The sequence below is a fragment of the Petaurus breviceps genome, unplaced genomic scaffold, assembly GCF_028583685.1.
Source record: "Petaurus breviceps papuanus isolate PSGF00001 unplaced genomic scaffold, PetGlider_PUasm1.0 138, whole genome shotgun sequence".
Taxonomy (NCBI): domain Eukaryota; kingdom Metazoa; phylum Chordata; class Mammalia; order Diprotodontia; family Petauridae; genus Petaurus; species Petaurus breviceps.
The window spans coordinates 15,503,765-15,522,623 of NW_027185694.1; the positions used below are offsets into that span (position 1 = coordinate 15,503,765).

At 41.7% G+C, this 18,859-nt stretch overlaps 1 protein-coding gene and 1 long non-coding RNA gene across 3 annotated transcripts in view; one reads left to right on the forward strand and one right to left on the reverse strand.

The window, feature by feature from the left end:
- Nucleotides 1-7,944: 7,944 nt before the first annotated feature.
- Nucleotides 7,945-14,160, reverse strand: LOC138175644 (uncharacterized). Its single transcript, XR_011172052.1, has 2 exons — nucleotides 13,933-14,160; nucleotides 7,945-10,294 (listed from the first exon to the last, which is right to left on the reverse strand). It is a non-coding gene; the product is annotated as an uncharacterized lncRNA (long non-coding RNA).
- A 783-nt stretch (nucleotides 14,161-14,943) lies between these two features.
- The window catches only part of SLC44A1 (solute carrier family 44 member 1), a 217,524-nt gene continuing 213,608 nt past the window's right edge, over nucleotides 14,944-18,859 (forward strand). For both annotated transcript variants that reach the window (XM_069106130.1, XM_069106121.1), the window contains exon 1: nucleotides 14,944-15,083. In XM_069106130.1, coding sequence (XP_068962231.1) covers nucleotides 15,051-15,083 — 33 coding nt within the window. In that variant the 5' untranslated portion in view covers nucleotides 14,944-15,050. The remainder of the gene's footprint in view (nucleotides 15,084-18,859) is intronic.

Consider the following 18,859-nt stretch of genomic DNA (forward strand, 5'->3'; position numbering starts at 1 on the left):
GCATGATTTATAAATGTTATCACTGTTTTAGTTATGTTAATATTTGCTGATGGGCATAACCGAACAAATACTGACCACTTTTCAAGGTTAATTTAAAATTCTCTCTTTTTAATTTTTTGGTTTGGGTCTTTTTAGTTAAGTCAGAAGCAAATAGCATTTCAAATATAATAAACTGTAGTTTTATTTAAATAAAACTTTAATTTTTAGGATTCTAGGGGCAATTCTGAGGGGCTGGGTTTCTATTACTGTCACTCACAAGCATCCACCAGTGTGTTTCCCATTATCAATTGAGCAACAAAATTTAATTAGCTTTTACAAAAGGTGTTTTACTAAGGTAGAATATATATATATATATATATGTATATATAACAGTTGATATGAAACAATTTTCTCCAAAGTCTAGTGCACACTGGTCCAAAAAAATACACAAAGTCTATGTGAAGAGCTGTTAAAATTTAAAATACAAAGGCAGTGAGGAAAATGTGTAGAGAACCCATGTGGCAAAGAGGTACCCCAACTCTTGGTTACTGGCTACTTTTCTCTCTTCAGAGTCCTCTTGAATTTCCCCTTAGGTACAGCTCTCTGTGGGATGTGAGGGTCAGAGCTTTTGTAATGTCCAAAGCCAGCACTTCCTGCACCACAAAAGGTAATGCTCCCAGAAGTTTTTTTCTTCCTTCTGCACTATCTTTGAGCACCTGTCTTTGTGTGTGTCTGTGTTCAGCCTCAGTGTACCCTTGGGTGTCTCTCTAGATGCATTGTCTGCCACTGCTCTAGCCTCTGCAGAAAAATTCTTTCTCTCCTACCCTCGACTCAATTCCCAGGGATTTGAATGTTGGGTCTTTCAGTACTGGGCTGATCCACTGCTTGACTGAGTAACTGCTGAAAATGTTTCAGTTATTTAAAGGCTCTATAGACAATTTGGTTCACACTTCATAAAGGGCTTGAGGAGGGAGGGAGAAGTTTACACATCATAAAAATTAATACTATCAGTTCTTTGATTGAGGTGAGGGTGTAGAATTTTTCCTTACATTTCAATGACTTTCCTCACTTTTTTCAGACATCATTATCATTCACTCCCTTCTCCCCTAACTTCCCCAATCCTCTCCCTACCTTTAAAATAAACAAACAAAAAAAAAACTTTCCTTTGTGACAAATAAGCAAAGTAAAGCAAAACAAATCCATATACTGGTCATGTTTGAAAATGTACATCTCATTCTACATTTAGGTGGACACTTCCAAGAAAGAAAAACAAGCAAAACTACTCCATGTAGTGACAACATATGACAATATATATATGGTAGCACCATGTCCTAGAACTCTCCTGCCTCTCAGCCACATGGAGGCACGTACAATCTGCTCAATCTGGAAAGTCTTAGTTCAAACCTTTCCTACCTCCTCTGGGACCTTGCTCTATAAATTAGTTACTATTCTTCTCTTTTGCATCATCAGTCTTTTCATCTATGTTAGCTTCTTCCTCTATGCCTATAAACATGCTCCAGGCATTTCCTCACTCCACCCTTCCCCCTCCCCCAGCCGTTTAACTATAAGATTTCATTGTTCAGGGAACTCCTACCTCCCTCAGGTCCAATATTGATTCATATCTCATCTATACGTAGTCTTAGAGGGCTATCTATGCTACTGAGAAGGTTACCCATGGTGACAAAGTTATTATGTATCAGAGAGAACTTGAATGCAGGTTTTCCTGACTTATAAAACTGCCCTTCCAAGCTACACTGCCTTTCTCTGGTCTTCCTTATGTTAAGCAGATACAGACAAACACACACACACACACACACACACACACACACACACACACACACACCCCACAATATAATACTTACACCATCTCTATTACCACTTGAGCTATAGTCCTTTTAATCTGGAAGGACCAGCCAGAGTTTGCATTTCAATGGCATTGCTTTCAAGAACCAAAGGGTCATCTCCAATCTGTCAAGACATTTTAGAGTAGGACTTAAGCCAATATCAACTCACTTAAAATAAAACTCATTATCTTCTCCCCAAAACTTGCTCCTCCTCCTCCCACTGATGTATTTGTTAAAAGTACACCATTATTGGGGTGGCTAGGTGGCATGGTGAATAGAGCACCAACGCTGGAGTCAGGAGGATCTGAGTTCAAATGCGGTTCAGACACCTAACACTAGCCGTGTGACCTTGGGCAAGTCACTTAACCCCAACTGCCCTGCCCTTCCTCCTCCAAAAAGCAAAAAAAAATCAATAAAAATAAAAAAGTATGCCATTATTCTCCTAGTCACCTAGACTCAAAACTTCAGCTACCAGTCAGTTCTTGCTTCCAAATCTAGTCCACTTTGGATGCCTACATTCAATTAGTCAACAGGTTACTGCCCCCCTAGAAATGTCTCTTTCTGCTGCCCCTTCCATCGTATTGCCACAAATTACTGTTATGGGAATGGGAATTTAAGATGTTCCCTGCCCCTAGGCCCTTTGATAGGCTTAAGTGCATCTGGTGTCTGTGGCAGGAGGATTGGTTTTCGGGAATGCTTTGTGATTGGGCAGTGGGTCAAGAGGGTTGTTACATTCTCTGAGCCAGGAGAAGGCTATGTAAACCCTGATGTGAGGTTTTGCTTTGGGGCTCACTTTGAGAAGTGTTGTGTGATTTGACCAGATGAGACTCTGGGCAGCTGTTGTCGAAAAACCCAGATGTTGATGCTTCCCTCTCTGTTAACTGTGACTAAGTGTGGATGTAATGGTCAGGCAGCTGGAAGCCTGTCTGCTGATTTGTTTCTCTGTCTGTATTTTTTTTTTTGTCTGCCTGTAACATCTGATTGTAACCTCCGTATTCTCTGAAGTTTGGAGTACTGACCTTTTTCCCCTGAACTAGGTAAATGACATGTTTGATTAAAACAAGATTGTTAACCCATTTTGAGTTGCTTTCCTTTAGAAAAACAGATCTAAGAACCTGTGTTGGCAGCCACCCTGGGTATGCTGGGGTGCTTGCTGCTACAATTACTACATGAGATAACCCTAAATCCCAGGCATGTTTTTATTCTGATACCTTATACACATGGCTGCCAAATTAATCTGCTAAACAAACAAGCAAACAAAAACTCCTTCATTGGCTCTCTATCACCTACCACATTAAGCCCAAATCTCACCAACTAATTTTTCCAGTTTTATTTTCCACTTTTCCCAGATGTAAACCTTGTATTCTAACAAAACTGAACTGATACATTTCCCAGATACACATTATAATTTCCTGCCTTTCCTTTCCTGGATAGTCAAGGTTTGTTTTTTTTTTTTAATCAATTCCATCTTCCAAAATCCTAACCTTCCAGGCCCAGCTCAAAAGTTACTTCAAAGTAATGTAAAAGGTGAAGATAAAAAGGGGAATTCTTGATGAATTTGATAAGTTTCCTAAATGTATTAATGAAACTAAACGGCATAAGCTTTGTTGGGAAGGCATCTGAGAGGCACCAACCCATGAAGTTGTGGGAATTGCTATTGGAACCTTGATGAAATAGAGAATAACTTGATAAACCTAGAGAATCACTGATTGGGATTGGGGGTACCTCCAAAACAATTAGCTGATTGGGACTAAAGGAGGAAGAACTTTTGTTGGAGAAGCTGCCTGACCATCTGTAGTCAACAGAGAAACAAGCTGACAATTCAGTTTTCTTCCATTCTCTCATGGATATTAGGTAGGTAGAACTTGGTATGTGCGTACTTGTGCACTTCTATAGTTTTTTCCTCCTGAGGACTTGTAAATGGTTGTTTTGAGATAATGACAGAAGTTTCCCACTATGCCCAAGATGGGAAAGGAAAGATTCTAAGAATGGACTTCCCTAATTTGAGCCGCTTCCCCTGTTGCCAGGCCATATCTTCTTCCTTCCTTCCTCTCTCTGGACTGTGGAATTTGTTGTTTTAATAGGTTAATATACTTCTCAGAGTCCCAGGTTCCTCATCTGAAAAATGACACTAGATTAGATCAGTAATTCTCAAAGCATGGTCTGAAGATCCCCCAGGAGTCCCCAAGACCCTTTCAGGGGTCCTTTAAAGTAAAAATTATTTTCAAAATGATACTAAGATTTGATTTGTCTATTAAAAGACTCCTCCCTTTACCAACTACACACCTGTGTGAGGCAGGATTTTCTTTATATATTTTGACCAAAACAAATCACAACAGACTGAATGCAGAAGACATAATACTATAGCTGTCTTTTATTGTTAGACAATAAAGAGATTTCCAATAATCTGTAAAATGTTGTTAATTTTTGGAAAATATTTTTTTAAACATTTGTTTTTAAAACTTTGATTTCCAGATCCTTTCCCTTCTTCCCTCCTCACCCACCCCCACTGGGAAGACAAGCAATTCAATATAGGTTGTACATGTGTAGTTATGCAAAACATTTCCATAGCAGTTATATTGTGAAAGACTATATTTCCCTCCATCCTATCCTGCCCACTTACTCCATTTTTTACTTTGACCTGTCCCTTTTCCCAAGTGTTTGCTTCTAACTACCCTTTCCCCCAATTTGCCTTCCCTTCTATCATCTCCCCTCCTATCTCCTTCCCCCCTACTTTTCTGTAGGGTAAGTTACCCAATTGAGTGTGCATGTTATTTTCTCCTTAAGCCAAATTCAATGAGAATAAGATTGATCCATTCCCTTTCACCTTCCTGCTCTTCCCCTCCATTGAAAGTTTTCTCTTGCCTCTTTTAAATGAGATAATTTACCCTATTCTATCTTTCCCTTTCTCCTTCTCCCATTATATTCCTCTCACCTCTTAATTTTATTTTTTAGACATCATCCCTTCCTATTCAACTTATCCTGTGCCCTCTATATATACATGTATACACATATGCACACACTCACATATGTATTTATACATACATATACCCTCCTATACATACATATGTATACATATATATACACATATATATTCCCTTCAACTATCCTCATACTGAGAAGTCTCATGAGTTAAAATTATCATTTTTCCATATAGAAATGTAAATAGTTCAACTTTAATAAGTTCCTTATGATTTCTTTTTCCTGTTTACCTTCTCATGCTTCTCTTGCTTCTTGTATTTGAAAATCAAATTTTCTGTTCAGCTCTGTTTTTTTTTTCAAGAATATTTGAAAGTCCTTTATTTCACTGAATGACCATATTCTCCCCTAATGCATTATACTCAATTTTGCTGGATGTGTGATTCTTAGTTTTAATCCTAGCTCCTTTGACCTCCAGAATATCATATTCCAGGCCCAGCAATCCCTTAATGTAGAGGTTGCTAGATCTTGTGTTATCCTCATTGTGTTTCCATAATACTCAAACTGCTTCTTCCTGACAGTTTGTAATATTTTCTCCTTTACCTGGGAACTCTGGAAGTTGGCTATAATATTCCTAGAAGTTTTCTTTTTGGGACCTTTTTCAAGAGGTGATGGGTGAATTATTTCAATTTCTATTTTGCTCTCTGGTTCTAGAATATCAGGGCAATTTTCCTTGAGAATTTCTTGAAGGATGATTTCTAGGCTTTTTTTTTTATCATGGCTTTCAGGTAGTCTAACAATTTTTAAATTATTTCTCCTGGATCTATTTTCCATGTCATTGATCTTTCCAATGAGATTTTTCCCACTGCTTTCTATTTTTTCATTTGTTTGGATCTGTTTTATAGTATTTTGATTTCTCAAAAAGTCATTAGCTTCCATTTGCTCCAATCTAATTTTGAAGGAATTATTCTCTTCGGTGAGTTTTCAAAATTCCTTTTCCATCTGGCAAATTCAGCTTTTTAAGGCATTCTTCTCCTCATTGACTTTTTGGGCCTCTTTCGCCATTTGAGTTAGTGTATTTTTTTTTTTTCAAGCAATCGGGGTTAAGTAACTTGCTCAAGGTTACACGGCCAGTTATTTCTGTGTGTGGTGCTAAGTATCTGAGCCGAGATTTGATCCCCAGGTCATCCCAACACTGGAGCCGGTGCTCTTACTCGCTGAGCCACCTGGCCACCCCTAAGCAACTGGGGTTAAATAACTTGCTCAAGGTTACACGGCCAGGTATTTCTGAGTGGGTGCTAAGTGTCTGAGCCCGGGATTCGATACCCAGGTCATCCCAACACTGGAGCCGGTGCTCTTACTCGCTGTGCTACCTGGCCGCCCCTAGTCTTATTTTTTAAGGTATTATTTTCTTCAGTATTTTTTTTTTTTTGGTTTCCTTTGGCAGGTTGTTGACTTGCTTTTCATGATTTTCTTGCATCATTCTCATTTCTCTTCCCAATTTTTCCTCTACTTCTCTTACTTGATTTTCAAAATTCTTCTTGAACTCCTCCATGGCCTGTTCATATTTTTTCTTGGAAGCTTTTGATGCAGGAGTTTTGACTTTGTTGTCTTCTTCTGGTTCCATGTTTTGACCCTTTTTGTCCCCAAAAAAGGATTCTATGGTCTGAATGTGCTTCCTCTGCTTGCACATCTTGCCAGCCAGTTACTTGATTTTTGAGCTCTTTGCCATGGTAGAACTCTACTTCCAGAGTAGAGAGAGCTGTGTCTCAAATTGCTGGGGTTTTTGCAAATGTCATCAGAAGTCTGGGGAGGGGGTCCTCTCTACAGCCCCCACAAGCTCTGGCACACTGGCATTTCTCACCCCAGGACCACCACCCAAGACTGTGACCCAGATCCAAGCAGGTCAAAGCAAGAATGGTTGCTTGGCCAGGAGCTCAGGAAGCAGCCACGTGGCAGCAGCTGCAGCTTTTACTTTTTCTTTGGTGTTTATGAGAAGTCTGGAAACCACCACAACTGCTAGTGATTCACTTTCCTGAAGTCTGTTCCAGCAGTCTGGGCTGCTGGTCAGGGCCGTCCAGGGTCTGGGCCCGTGTGGCTCATGAGGGACTGTGCTTGGCTCCCAGTCTGGTGCAACAGACCCTTCCTGTGGGCCTTCCAGGCTGCCTTCAGTGGCAGATTTGTTTCTATCACTCTGTGGGTTCTGTAGCTCTAAAATTTGTTTAGAATCTTATTTTACAGGTATTGGAGATTGTTGGAGCAGGAGCTGAGCCAAGTTCCTGCTTTTACTCCACCATGTTGGCTCCATCCCCCAAAAGTATTATTTTTCACAAAATGTTATCTTATTATGCAATGGGTTTAACATTATTTTTAATGAAATAAATATTTTAAAATTTTATTAATTTCTAATGCAGTAAATATCCCATAAACAAAAACTCTCTAAGCTCCTCCAAGATCATAAAGGGATACAGAAGTTGTCCCCTCTTCCCCCCCATGAGAAGCACAGGATTATATCGTTCTAAGATTCCTTCCAATTTAAAATCGTAATATCCTAGGTATTCTATCGATGCAAATGCTCTAGGCCCTCCTCCCCCCGATTTTTTTAAGCCTAAGGGACGTCTATTACAAATAAGAGTGATCAACCTCCCAATTTCATTGGCATCCTCTTTTCTCCCTCTCAAATTCCTCCACTTCCCATAAAACCAAGAAAAAAATTTCAGATATTTTTGTATTCTCAGGGAGAAGAACTGGGCTTGTGAATTCATTGCTATAGAGAACCCTTGGATAAGAGAACTTACTCTCCCAAGGCAGATCAATACCTTCTCTGTAATTTTTAGTCTTAGAGATGCCCGGAACACTAAGAAGTTATCTGAATTGCCCAAGCTTGCCCAACCAATATCCATATGTCAGAGATAGGACTTGAATCTACGTCTTCCTGGGTTCTAGGTCAGCCTTCTATCCACAATGCCATGCTTCTTCTCTCTGTATTGCAAACACATTCTAATATTGGGGCTGCTAAATTAGATAGACTCAAATTCCTGACAGGTGTCATATAATTAAATGAGATCATGTAACAAAGCACTTGGTACATCTTAAAATGCTACTTAAGTGCCAACTGCTGTTTTATCATTGTTTTTGGACTTAGGACAAATGACACACCTGGTGGGCACTCAGATATTTCCAAAGTAAAATGTAAAATTAATTAAAACATCAACCAATAAGCCTTTATTAAGTCTGCTAAGAGCCAGATACTGTGTAAGGTGCTAAAGATACAAATACAAAAAAAGGGACAGTCTCTGACCCCTAGGGGCTTCCATTCTGTAAAGGGATGGGTATAACATTTTACAAATAAGTAGAGACAATTTATATATAAAACATTTTTATTTTGTGATGGGGGAGGGAGGGAGGAGTTCAGTGAACTACTAGGGAAAACAAGAAACACCTCTTGAAGGCATAGCAGCATTTGAACGGTGCCTAAAAGGGAGCTCTAGGTTTCAGGAGATGGAAGAGAGGAAGAGGAGCATCCCAGAATGGTAGACTGCCTGTGCAGTCTCGGAGAGGGAGGCAGGCAGTAGGATGTCATGAATGGGGAACAGCAAGTGAGCCAGTTTGGCTATAGCACAGAGTATAGTGTGTGAGGGGGAGTAATGTGTGATCAGCCTGGGAATGAGGATGGAGCCAGAACGAGAAGGCCTTTAAATGCCAAACAGAGGAGTTTGTTGGAAAAGCTATGGAGAAAACTCTGCACCCTACTCCCACTCCAACACAACAGTGGTGAGTAGTACCTTAAGAAAGCTCATAACTAGGACTGAAGAAACAAATCCAAATGAAATCATAGATATAAGCTAGCACTACCAATTATTTTTAATGAATATAATAGAGAACCACTAATCATAATTGTCAACAAGAACAAAGTTGTAGAGGTAGGGATATATAATGCTTCTAAGCTGCCTGTATTTATCTAGGAATATTTTTTTGTTCTGTTATGCTGTATCTAATTTCGAAGAGCCTTCTTTTCATTCGGCCTTTTATCTTCTGGGGTTCAACTAGAATATTCAGGTCCATTTGCGTTTCTCAAAGAGAGACCTGTTCTTTCCTTCCGGGTAATAAATGAAAAGTTACAGCCCCTGGATACAATTAGTTTTTCCCATTTGGAAGTTCTCCCTGAGGTTGTTTGTAAATGTAAAGCTTCGTAGAGTGGAGTTTGCCGAGGTTCTCACTGCTCTGGAAGCCTACACTCCCCCAGCTGAATAGGATCTGTTCATTTGGTATGCGGCTGTGAACACAGTATGTGCTAAAATTTAAATAAAACAGCAAAGCACCAAATGCCAAGGTTTTCTAATCATGAGAATAATCTAATTTAAGCAGTTTTTTTAAAAAAAAATAAAACGATTCCTGTTTCCCAACCAGTTTGAACAATAGGAACGGATGATCAAAAATGCTGTATCAGAGCAGCCTGATGGATCAGTCAGGCCAGAGTTTTGCCTCGGGCAGTGGCCAATACCAAAAGCTTCATCTAAAGCAGAAAACCCCAGAATTCGCATGGCCAATTATGCAATATTATACCACCGGGAAACATTTCTGCCTGGCTCAGCTGGTGATCAGCTTTTACCCTGAAGCACCAGGATTGATGGACCTTATAATTTTATCCTGGCTAGTGCAGATGCTGTTCTTACATAAGTTTTAATCCTTTTTTTCCTTCCCATAAACACACATACATACACTTACACGCTCACATATACCCCCAAACCCTTACCAAGCTATTTGCCTTAATGACATCCTACTGCAGTGAGGTGCATGTCTTAATCATGTGCTAAAGGAAAAACCAAGTTATTTTCTTTGGCATTTCCTGCAGTAGTTTTGGTGAATCTGCAGTACTTTCATTACATTGAGTGCTTTCTTGTGCTTGTTTATGGGGAAGAGTAATGAGCAACAGTAAATTTTCCTCCTCTAAATCATTTGTTTTTTACATCTTTGTTGGGATAGGAGGGAGAGAGAGAAAATAGAAGGGAAACTAGAAGGTGTACAATATCAATTTGGGAGCCCACAGTTCCTCACATGGTAATGACTATTCACAACACATAAATCGAAATATCCATTATGCACTCCTACATAATTACAATACCAGGTATTCACAAACCACATTACTGACCCTCAGGATTGTTTCTTTAAACCTCACAATACTGTTCATTATTTTCCCTTGAAAATCGTGATCCAGGTAAATTAAGTCCAAGATTATCTTGATCACCATCTCTTTTTTTATTCACTATCACCAAGTACAATTACCATCAAAAATAAAGCTTATGCTTTCTTAACTTTCTCCCTCCCAGTAGCATATAAGAAAGATCTCTGAGATCAGGGCTTGTTTTATTTTTGTCACAATAACCCTGGGAGGGAGGTATTATTATCTCCACTTTACACATACAATCCTGCTTTCCAGAGGAGGCTGACAGGTCAAGTGACTTGCCCAGTGTCACATAGCAAGTGTCTGAGGCAGGAGTTGAACACAGGTCTTCCTGACTCCAAGTCCAGTACTTTAGCCGTTGGGCCACCTAGCAGGTACCATCAAAGTGAAAATCATGTTACTGATACATTCTCAACAGAATATTCTCTTTCCTTTCCCTATTTCCTCACTGATCTATCCAGGTCTCCCTCTTCTTTATAAGTATTTACTAGATGGCTGACAAGGGTAATAGAGGAGCATTTTTGTAGAAATGCTAACTGGTGAAATCAAGTCACAGAAGAAAGCTTCCTTTTAAATTTCTCCTGACTAGTCCACATAGATTTCTTCTTACTCTGATATCCTTCAATACTTTCTGAATCATGCACTTTGATACTTAGTCATACTCTGTTAGAGGGACTTTAGGAGTCATCTAGCTTATTAACCTCATTTTCCAGATGAGGCAATTGAGGCCTAAGGGAAAATGACTTGGTGTAGATCACATAGGAAGCATGCAGAAAAGCTTACATTCACACTCAGGTCTTCTAAATAAATCCAGTGTTCTTTCCACTATGCTACATGTCTTCCCACCTCTCACTAGGTACAGGTATTTCCTTTAGAATATCCTGAACAGATGGCCTTCCAGCCTCTGCTTGAATACTTCCAAGGAAGAGGAATTCATTACTTTTCTTTCTTTTTAAGAAGGTCTATTGCTTTATGCATTGAAAAAAAAGACAAATCAGTTATAGAGTATGCATGAAAAGTAGTGGCTAACAATCGAAGGGATTTCAATTAAATTTACTCCTAAATGCTCTCTAGGCCTTTATGGTATCATCAATAATGTTCCCTTCTTTTCCCCAGTTTTAACTTAAAATTTAACTTAAACTTCACGAATTCTCTTGTTCTGAAATCTTTTTTTCCTATAACATTCAAGGATATCTAGTGCTGTGATAAACTCTTCCTCTTCTGCTGGCATGACTGTTGAAGTGACATTGTAACATGGTATCAGGTATAGATCAGGAGCAAACAGTTAGAGTTTAATACTTTCCCAGACATTTTTGTCCCTTTCTTTGGGCCACCCTAACCTTTTAGCTAGATCCCCCCTCTCCCACCTTTATTTTTTTTTTGAACACTGAGTTTAACAAAGAGTAAATAAGAGATTAATAAAGAAAAAATAAGATGAGCATTTCCATATACAAAGTAGAACAGAAAAGAAAATTATACATGAAACTTTGAATCAGTATTATGGACAGTTTGCTTTTCATTTCAGTATATACTAAATTCAATAACTTTATGCTCAAAGCTTGTCTGTTTCCTACTGAACTCTATTATACTTTTTCTATGCTTCTCAGCTGGACTCTTGCAATAGCCTCATAATTGACCTCCCTGCTTCAAAACCACCCCTGTTCAACTCATTCTTTTTATAGTTGCCAAAGTGATAGCCCTAAAGCATGGATCTGGCCATATCATTTCTCTGCTCAGCAAACTCTAGCGGTTTCCTATTATATTTAGGGTCATATATAGGGAGAGGAACAAACTCCTCTGTTCAGCATTTAAAGCCCTTTACAACCTGGTTCTAACCTACATTTCTAGGTATATTATACCTTAATTCCTTTCATACACTACAATCCTACCAAACCTTCCTTTTTGTTGTTTACCACAAGGATCATTCCATTTCTCCTCTCTGGGGCTTTGCATAGATGTCACTCCCTCCTTATCTTCAACTTAGAATCTTTAATTTCCTTCAAAGCTCAGTTCAAGGGCTACCTTTTGCATGAGGATTTTCCTGATCAATCCCTGCAGCTGCTAGGGTCTTCCTTGAACAAATTACCTGGTATAGTTGGTTTGGAGAGTCAACTGATTAATTACTTCCTTCACCACCTCATCCTCCCTCCTCCCCCAAGCTCAACAGATACAGAAAAAGGAACAGATAACAGAAAAAAAAAAAACCAAGATGTTAATGTTAACAAAAGGCAAAGACTAGTCTTTCTAGACCTTTATCCCATTGCCAAAGTGTGAAGAAGTTCTTCCTAATAGAATTGGAAGGGCATCTGGCCATTGGCTGTTTAAAGATCGGCAACATCTGTGGTGGTCTTTCAAAAGGTAAGTCTGATAGCCTTGGAGTCATTCTAGCACTGGAGGCAGGGAACAGCTTTTTAGAGTGGGCCTTCTTCACCTCTACCAGATGGCAGAAGGGACATCTGTCCTCTATCACTTTTCCCCTTTCTCTCTCCACACCCTCATCCTCCATAGTGTCTTGCAAATGAAGTTACTTGCCCAGAATGAGAAAAAATTCCATCTGGGTGCTAAGACAGAGAGACAATGGAAACAGGAAGTAGCTTCAAGGAGCATGACCTTTGGCAGCTGAGAAGTGTTGACCATAGATTCCAGAAAATTAACTCTGGCTGTTGAGAGTGAGTGGAGCAGACCAAGGGGGCCCTGCTAAGCAACCTACCCAGAAGAAAAGCTGCTTCCAGGGTAGAAAATTATGAGGACACCAAGAGAAGAAAAAGGACTATGGGGCCCTTCAGTTCCAGAGGTGTTAGCTGCCTTGAGCACGTGTATTCCCAGCCTGTGTCTCACTACCAGAAAAGAGGGAAGTTACAAGTATTTATATAGCTTTTACTATGCACCAGGCATGGCGCTAAGTGCATTTCAAAAATTAACTCATTTGATCCTCACAACAAACCTGTTGTCTAGATGCTGTTATCCCCATTTTCCAGGTGGGGAAACGGAGACAAAGATTAAGTGACTTACCCAGGGTCACACAGCTAGTAAGGGTCTGAAACTAGATTTAAATTCAGGTCTTCCTAACTCCAGGCCCTGCCCTTTAATCTTGTGCTCCCTCTTCCTGTATTTGTGGGAGAATGGCCCCAGATTTATGTAAGGAGAATGTTTTGTAGCTTTGTTCTAACTATGTCACGTTAATAAATGTCTTTGCTTTGAGTTAATTGTGTCTAAAGGCTGACTATTTAAGGCAAGCTCATCTGTGGGAGGAGATACAATTTTAGGAAAACAGAGTTCACAGATTACCTCCTGCCTCCTGCAGGGGACCCAATAATGTCTGGTTGGAAAGGAGGCTCCCACAAGAGGGGCCGCAGTTGCATTTATTTCATAAGTGCACTTATATACATGCTGTCTTCCCCTTGTAAGCTCCTTAAGGGCAGGAACCCTTTCATGTTCATGAATCCTCAGTGCCTAGCACACAGTAGGAAATTTGCAAGTGCTTTTTTATTGCTAAAGCTTCAATTAATAGCAATTATTTTTTTCTTATACTTCGACGAAATCCTATTCCCTACAATTTCCACTGCCTGGCATTGTTCTTTAATATTTATGAATTTTGTCCTTCCAATGAGATGGTGAACTTCTTGAGGGCAAATTATGTACATAACACTATTTTTTAAAGTCTATTACAGTGCCCAGGAAGCATAAGAACCACGTTTCTAAAGCTGTGACTTACATAATTATTAAAAGTGACTTGATATTAAGTCAGTGGCATGCTCGAGATAACCCTGTTCGAAAGCATCACTGATGGGATTCTAAATGAGGTCCGGGGACTCCGAGCGTCTTCTCACCATAGCACCGAGCTCTCGCTCACCAGTTCAGTTACCGGTCATCCCACTCTCCACCTCGTGATTACGCCGAAAGGTGGCTCAATTACCAGCTCTCCCCGCCCAATGTGCCCTCAGTTTCCCTGTCGGTTAAATGGAGCCAATAATAAGAAACGATCGCCCTCCCTCCCTCCCTGACCTCCACAGTGGCGAGGGTGACTGCTGGTTTCCTTTCGTCCCAGAAGCCAGACGGCCAGCTAGGGGATGGGAGGAGACGGTGGGGGAGGAGAAGCTCGGTCCGGGAATCAGCCCCAGCTTTCCCACAGGGCCGGTAATTCCCTACTCCTTGTAGGAGGGGTAAAAAAAAAAACAACCTGCCTCCCCGCCTTCGCTTTGCTCCGCCTCACTTTCCGGAAGGAGCCCGGCTCCTTTTAGGCAACGTACCAGTGTTGCCCAGTCTTCCCTCCGATCGCCCCAGCAACAGCCCGCCTCCTTCCCCTCCCCGCCCGAGCCACGTCGGTGCCACAGCGAACTAGGCTCGGTAGCCTCTAGGCGCCCGCTCTCCAAAGGGCCCGCCCCACCGTCCGCCCCGCTGAGTCCTCGCCGCTCCGCGCAGCGCAGGCAGCGCAGGGGGCGGAGGGGAAGGGGAGGGAGGGAGGAGCACGAGGAGGGTGGGGAGCCGGGAGTCTGATGGGAGACGGGAGCGGCGCGGAGGAGGAGGCAAGGGAAAAGGAGGAGGAGGAGGAGGCGCCGCCGCCGCCACCGCCCCCCCCCATGCATCCTCGGTCGCCGATCGGAAGAGCGACCAAGGATGTCCCCCGGCCGGCGGGAGCGACACCGGGGGGGGAGGCGGCACCCCCCCCCCCCCCCCCCCCCCCCCCCCCCCCCCCCCGCCTCTTTCCGCTTGGAAGCAGCGGCAGCAGCAACAGCAGTAGCAGCAGCAGCAACAGCAGTAGCAGTAGCAGCAGCAGCCGCCGCCGCCGCGGCCGGAGCAGCAGCAGCAGCAGCCGGAGCCGGGAGAGCAGCAGCAGCAGCAGCAGCAGCAGCGCCAGCGCAGACGCCCCCCGGGGATGTCGCTTGTGTGGGTCCTGAGCAGCTCCCCCTGAGCTGCAGCCGTCTGGTCCCTGAGGCGGAGCAGCACTGAACGGGAGCGGGTGCCCGCGGAAGAAGAGGAGGAGAAGAAGGAGGAGGACGGGGGGGACAGGCCGGCTCCCTCCCCCGGGCCGGCCGCCGGGGTTGTGGATGCCTAGGGGCCCCGGGGCGTAGCTGGGCGCTCGCCCCCTTCCCCCTTTCCTTCTTGGCATCCCCGGCCCCGCCATGGGCTGCTGCAACTCCACCTCCGCAGCACAGGTGAGCCTAAGAATGTCTCTCCCTGCTCTGCCCCTGTCCCCGGGGCACCCCGGGAGAGAGACTCCTTCTCCTTCCCTGCCTTCTTACCCCGCTCTTCCTTCCCTCCCCCCCTCCCAGGTCCACCAATCTGCAGCTTTCCCTCGGGGAGTCGACTGGCCCCCACCTAAGGCAGACTCCCCGCTTCTCCCTCCAGGGTCTCAGCTCCTGCCGGTCCACTCAGGTAGGACAGGTTCCTCCTCTATGCCCCATTCACTAGGTTAGACTCCTCTTGTCTTCGTAGATCTGCAGCACTCCCTACGCTCCCCAAGTGGATAGTCTCAAGCTCCTTTAATCCCCGTCCTGTGGTGCGGTGAGATCCTCAGCCCTTCTGCTTTCTCTCTGTACATACTTATTGGGACACCAGTCCCTCCATATCCCAAACGAGAGCTTTTATCCCCTCTCCGCCGCTTCGTCCTTACCCCCACTCTTTTCCCTTTGTGCCTCCACCCCTGGACTCCCCCTTTCCCTGAAGCACCCTGCAGGAACCCAAGGGTGGGGTGTGGGAGAGGGATGAAGCACCTGATAGGGGAGCGCCGCGAAAACTCCCTCTTTGTTGTCCATGTAACAGGAGGAAGAGGTGCCAAATTTAGTTTTCTGTGGGCACTGGCCAAATGTTATCAGGGCTGAGATGCAGAGATTTCTCAGGGCTTCTACCCTGCCCCCACCCAAATGTTATGAGCCACTCTCCTTTCCAGTCTTAGACTTTACCCTGAAAGGCAGTTTTTAGATTAAACTGTATGTAAATCAAAGGTAATAGAACTTGACTGCTGCCCACTAATAACTGAGAAGACCTGTTTGTAAATTACCTAATTTAGTGGATTAGTGAGTGTGTTTACAAATACGATAAAAAGCGACCAGGAATACTGCATCAAACTGTCCTGTGTTGTACAGTGAAAAATAGGCTGTGACAATGACTAAGATGTAATCTTAACAACCTAGTAAGTATAGTATTTGTGATTTGCCAATGGGGGTGCTTCATTTTCAGAATTAGAGGCTGGTTGACACTTTGGAAAATGCTTGCTTGCAAAAATAAAAAAAAAAATTCCACCCGAAATCTAGCATCTGTGGCTAATGGCAGCAATGTTTTTGCTGTTGCTAAAGCACTATATATAACTCAGTTTTAAATAACCTGCATATTTATTCTGAAAACCTCATCTGTTAAGGAGAAAATGTCTCTAGAATTACAGATGAATGGGGGATGTTCATTTGAGCAACAGAAAATCTTAAGAGTTAGAAGGGACCTTAGAGGTCATCTAATCCACTCTCTTGCACTTGGTGCAGGAATCTCTTCTACAGCATTGCTGACAAGTGGTCACCTAGGCATATTCATGCCATATTTATACAGTTTCTTTTTCCGGTGTGTTTCCGCTGGTTCCTTCTCCCTCCTCCTGCCTCCCCTTTGGGGATAATAGAGAGGCTATTTGGTTCACTATTAGTTGGTAGCTTTCTGTGCTATTAAAGTAAATGTAGAATCTGTTCAGTGGTAGCATTGCGTATAATCAGAGAAGGGATAAAGTGGCAAAAGCTCTCCTATAGATAATGTATGGAGGAGTGGATATATGCAAAAACTTTCAGCTGATTAGATTTTTAATGCTTTTTATGAAATTCTTCATAAACCTTAATAATGACTATAATAAAACACATGTATATAGAAGTGCTTTATAACAGCTCTGTGAGTATATGATCATGGATTTAAGGTGGAAGGAAGGGGCCTTAAAGGTCATTTATTCCTAGCCCTCATTTTACAGGTAGAGAAATGGAGGCTCAGAGAGATTAAAGGATTTGCCTAGGATTACACAGGTAATAAATAAGGTGCAGAGCTGGAATTTAAATTTAGGTCTCTGACTCCAAATCTGTTGTGCTTTCTACTACTAATAGAAATAGTATCCCCATTTTATTGATTAAGGTACTAAAGTTCAGAAACATTAAGTGATTTGCAAGCTCACAAAGTTGTTGGTCAGTGACAGAAATGGAATATGAACCTTGGTCATCTGACTTAAAATTCTGTATTCTTCCTAAGATACCATATCGACTTCCTTCAGTTAAGCACTACACAAATATTTTGTAAATGCTACTTTTTCTTCCAAGCAACCAGCTAATTCACACATCCTCATCATCTTGGCCATGAAATGCCTTTATAATAGGTAAGTGTTGATGGATTTTATTTGTGGCTTTTTTGATGTGAGCATAATTAAATTCTGGAGCCATAGGTGTCACACTATAACTCTCACCTTTATTTTTCACTGTTCTCTCTACTTTTATATACTGTCTAAGAGAGAACATGCATATCTTGTGCCCCATGGAGTGACTGAACTCTTACAAGACAAATGTCACTCTATTACATTCATATTTAGGGAATTTTTGTGTCATATAAGGGGATATCCAGTAGTAGGCTCTGTACCACACAATCTAGCCATAGAACATTCTTGGATTTTTAATGTCATTTCCTACTTGTGAGACATTATGACCCACTAAAACTGCTGACATCATGATGGATCCTTTTCCATTGAGAATATATTTGTGGAGCACTGCCAGTTTGGAAATCATCTATTGTTGTATATATTTTCTTGAACAAGCGGGGAAACATTGCTATCTTGATATTACAAGATAATATGTTTATTTATTACATTTATTATATAAATATTATATATTTATACATTGGGCATTCAAATCCTACTTCTTTTATCAAATTGCTGCATGGCTGGGCAAGTCATTTCTTTCTGAGCCTCAGTTTCCTCATCTGTAAAATAAAAAGTTAGACTATAGCAGGGGATCCCAAGAGTCCACTGATAAGATTTTTTTTGGCTGGGGGGGGGGGCTAGTGTCAGTGAACTTAGATGGGAAAAATTTATATCTTTATTTCAACATAATTAGTTTCCTTTATAATCCTGTGTATTTTACAACATTCTATGAAGGGTTCCATAGGTGTAACCAGACTACCAAAAAGGTCTATGAAATAGAAAGGTTAAGAATCCTTGGACTAGACTAAATTTTCCTCTCATAATAGCATAGGGGGCAGAAAGGTTTTGGTATAGACCTCATTTTGGATTGTATGCCTATCACTAGAAGACCAGCCTGGCTGAGGCACACAAGACGCACTAGGTTGGTCCCAGGGTGATGTATTTTTCAGCTATTTCGATTCTCAAAGATTGCTTAGTATGAATCAGCATGATACAGTAGACCTGAGTTCATGGTCAAAAGACCCAAGTTCAAATTCAACCTCTGATACTACCTGTATGATCTTGAGCAAGTTGATGGACCTTTCTGGGCCTCAATTTCCTCATCTGTAAAATAAGAAGGATGAACTAGAAAGCTTCTAATGTCCCTTTTAGCTGTGGACTTATGACCCTAAGTGATAAAGATGCTGGAATCTTCATCAACAGAGCAACCTCCTTCATCACTGGAATCATGGTAATACTGATGTGTGGGTGGGACTTTTTTTTACCCTTCAGCGACTATTTAAACAGTAAATTTTGACACTTGTCTGCATAACCTAGAAAATATTAATGTGGCAATAATCACATTTAACAAAGAATGTCTAAACTTATACTTCACATATTTATTGCTTAACAGAAATATATATAAGAGACTTTAGGATATAAAGAATTCATAAGTTTAGAAACCATTTCATTCTGAAACAACTGTTGAAATTACAGAATGTGAAAGTCTTGCTTGTGTTACTGTCTTGTTCCTACTGCAGCTACCAGCTAATGAATGCCTGGCTATCATATCTATTA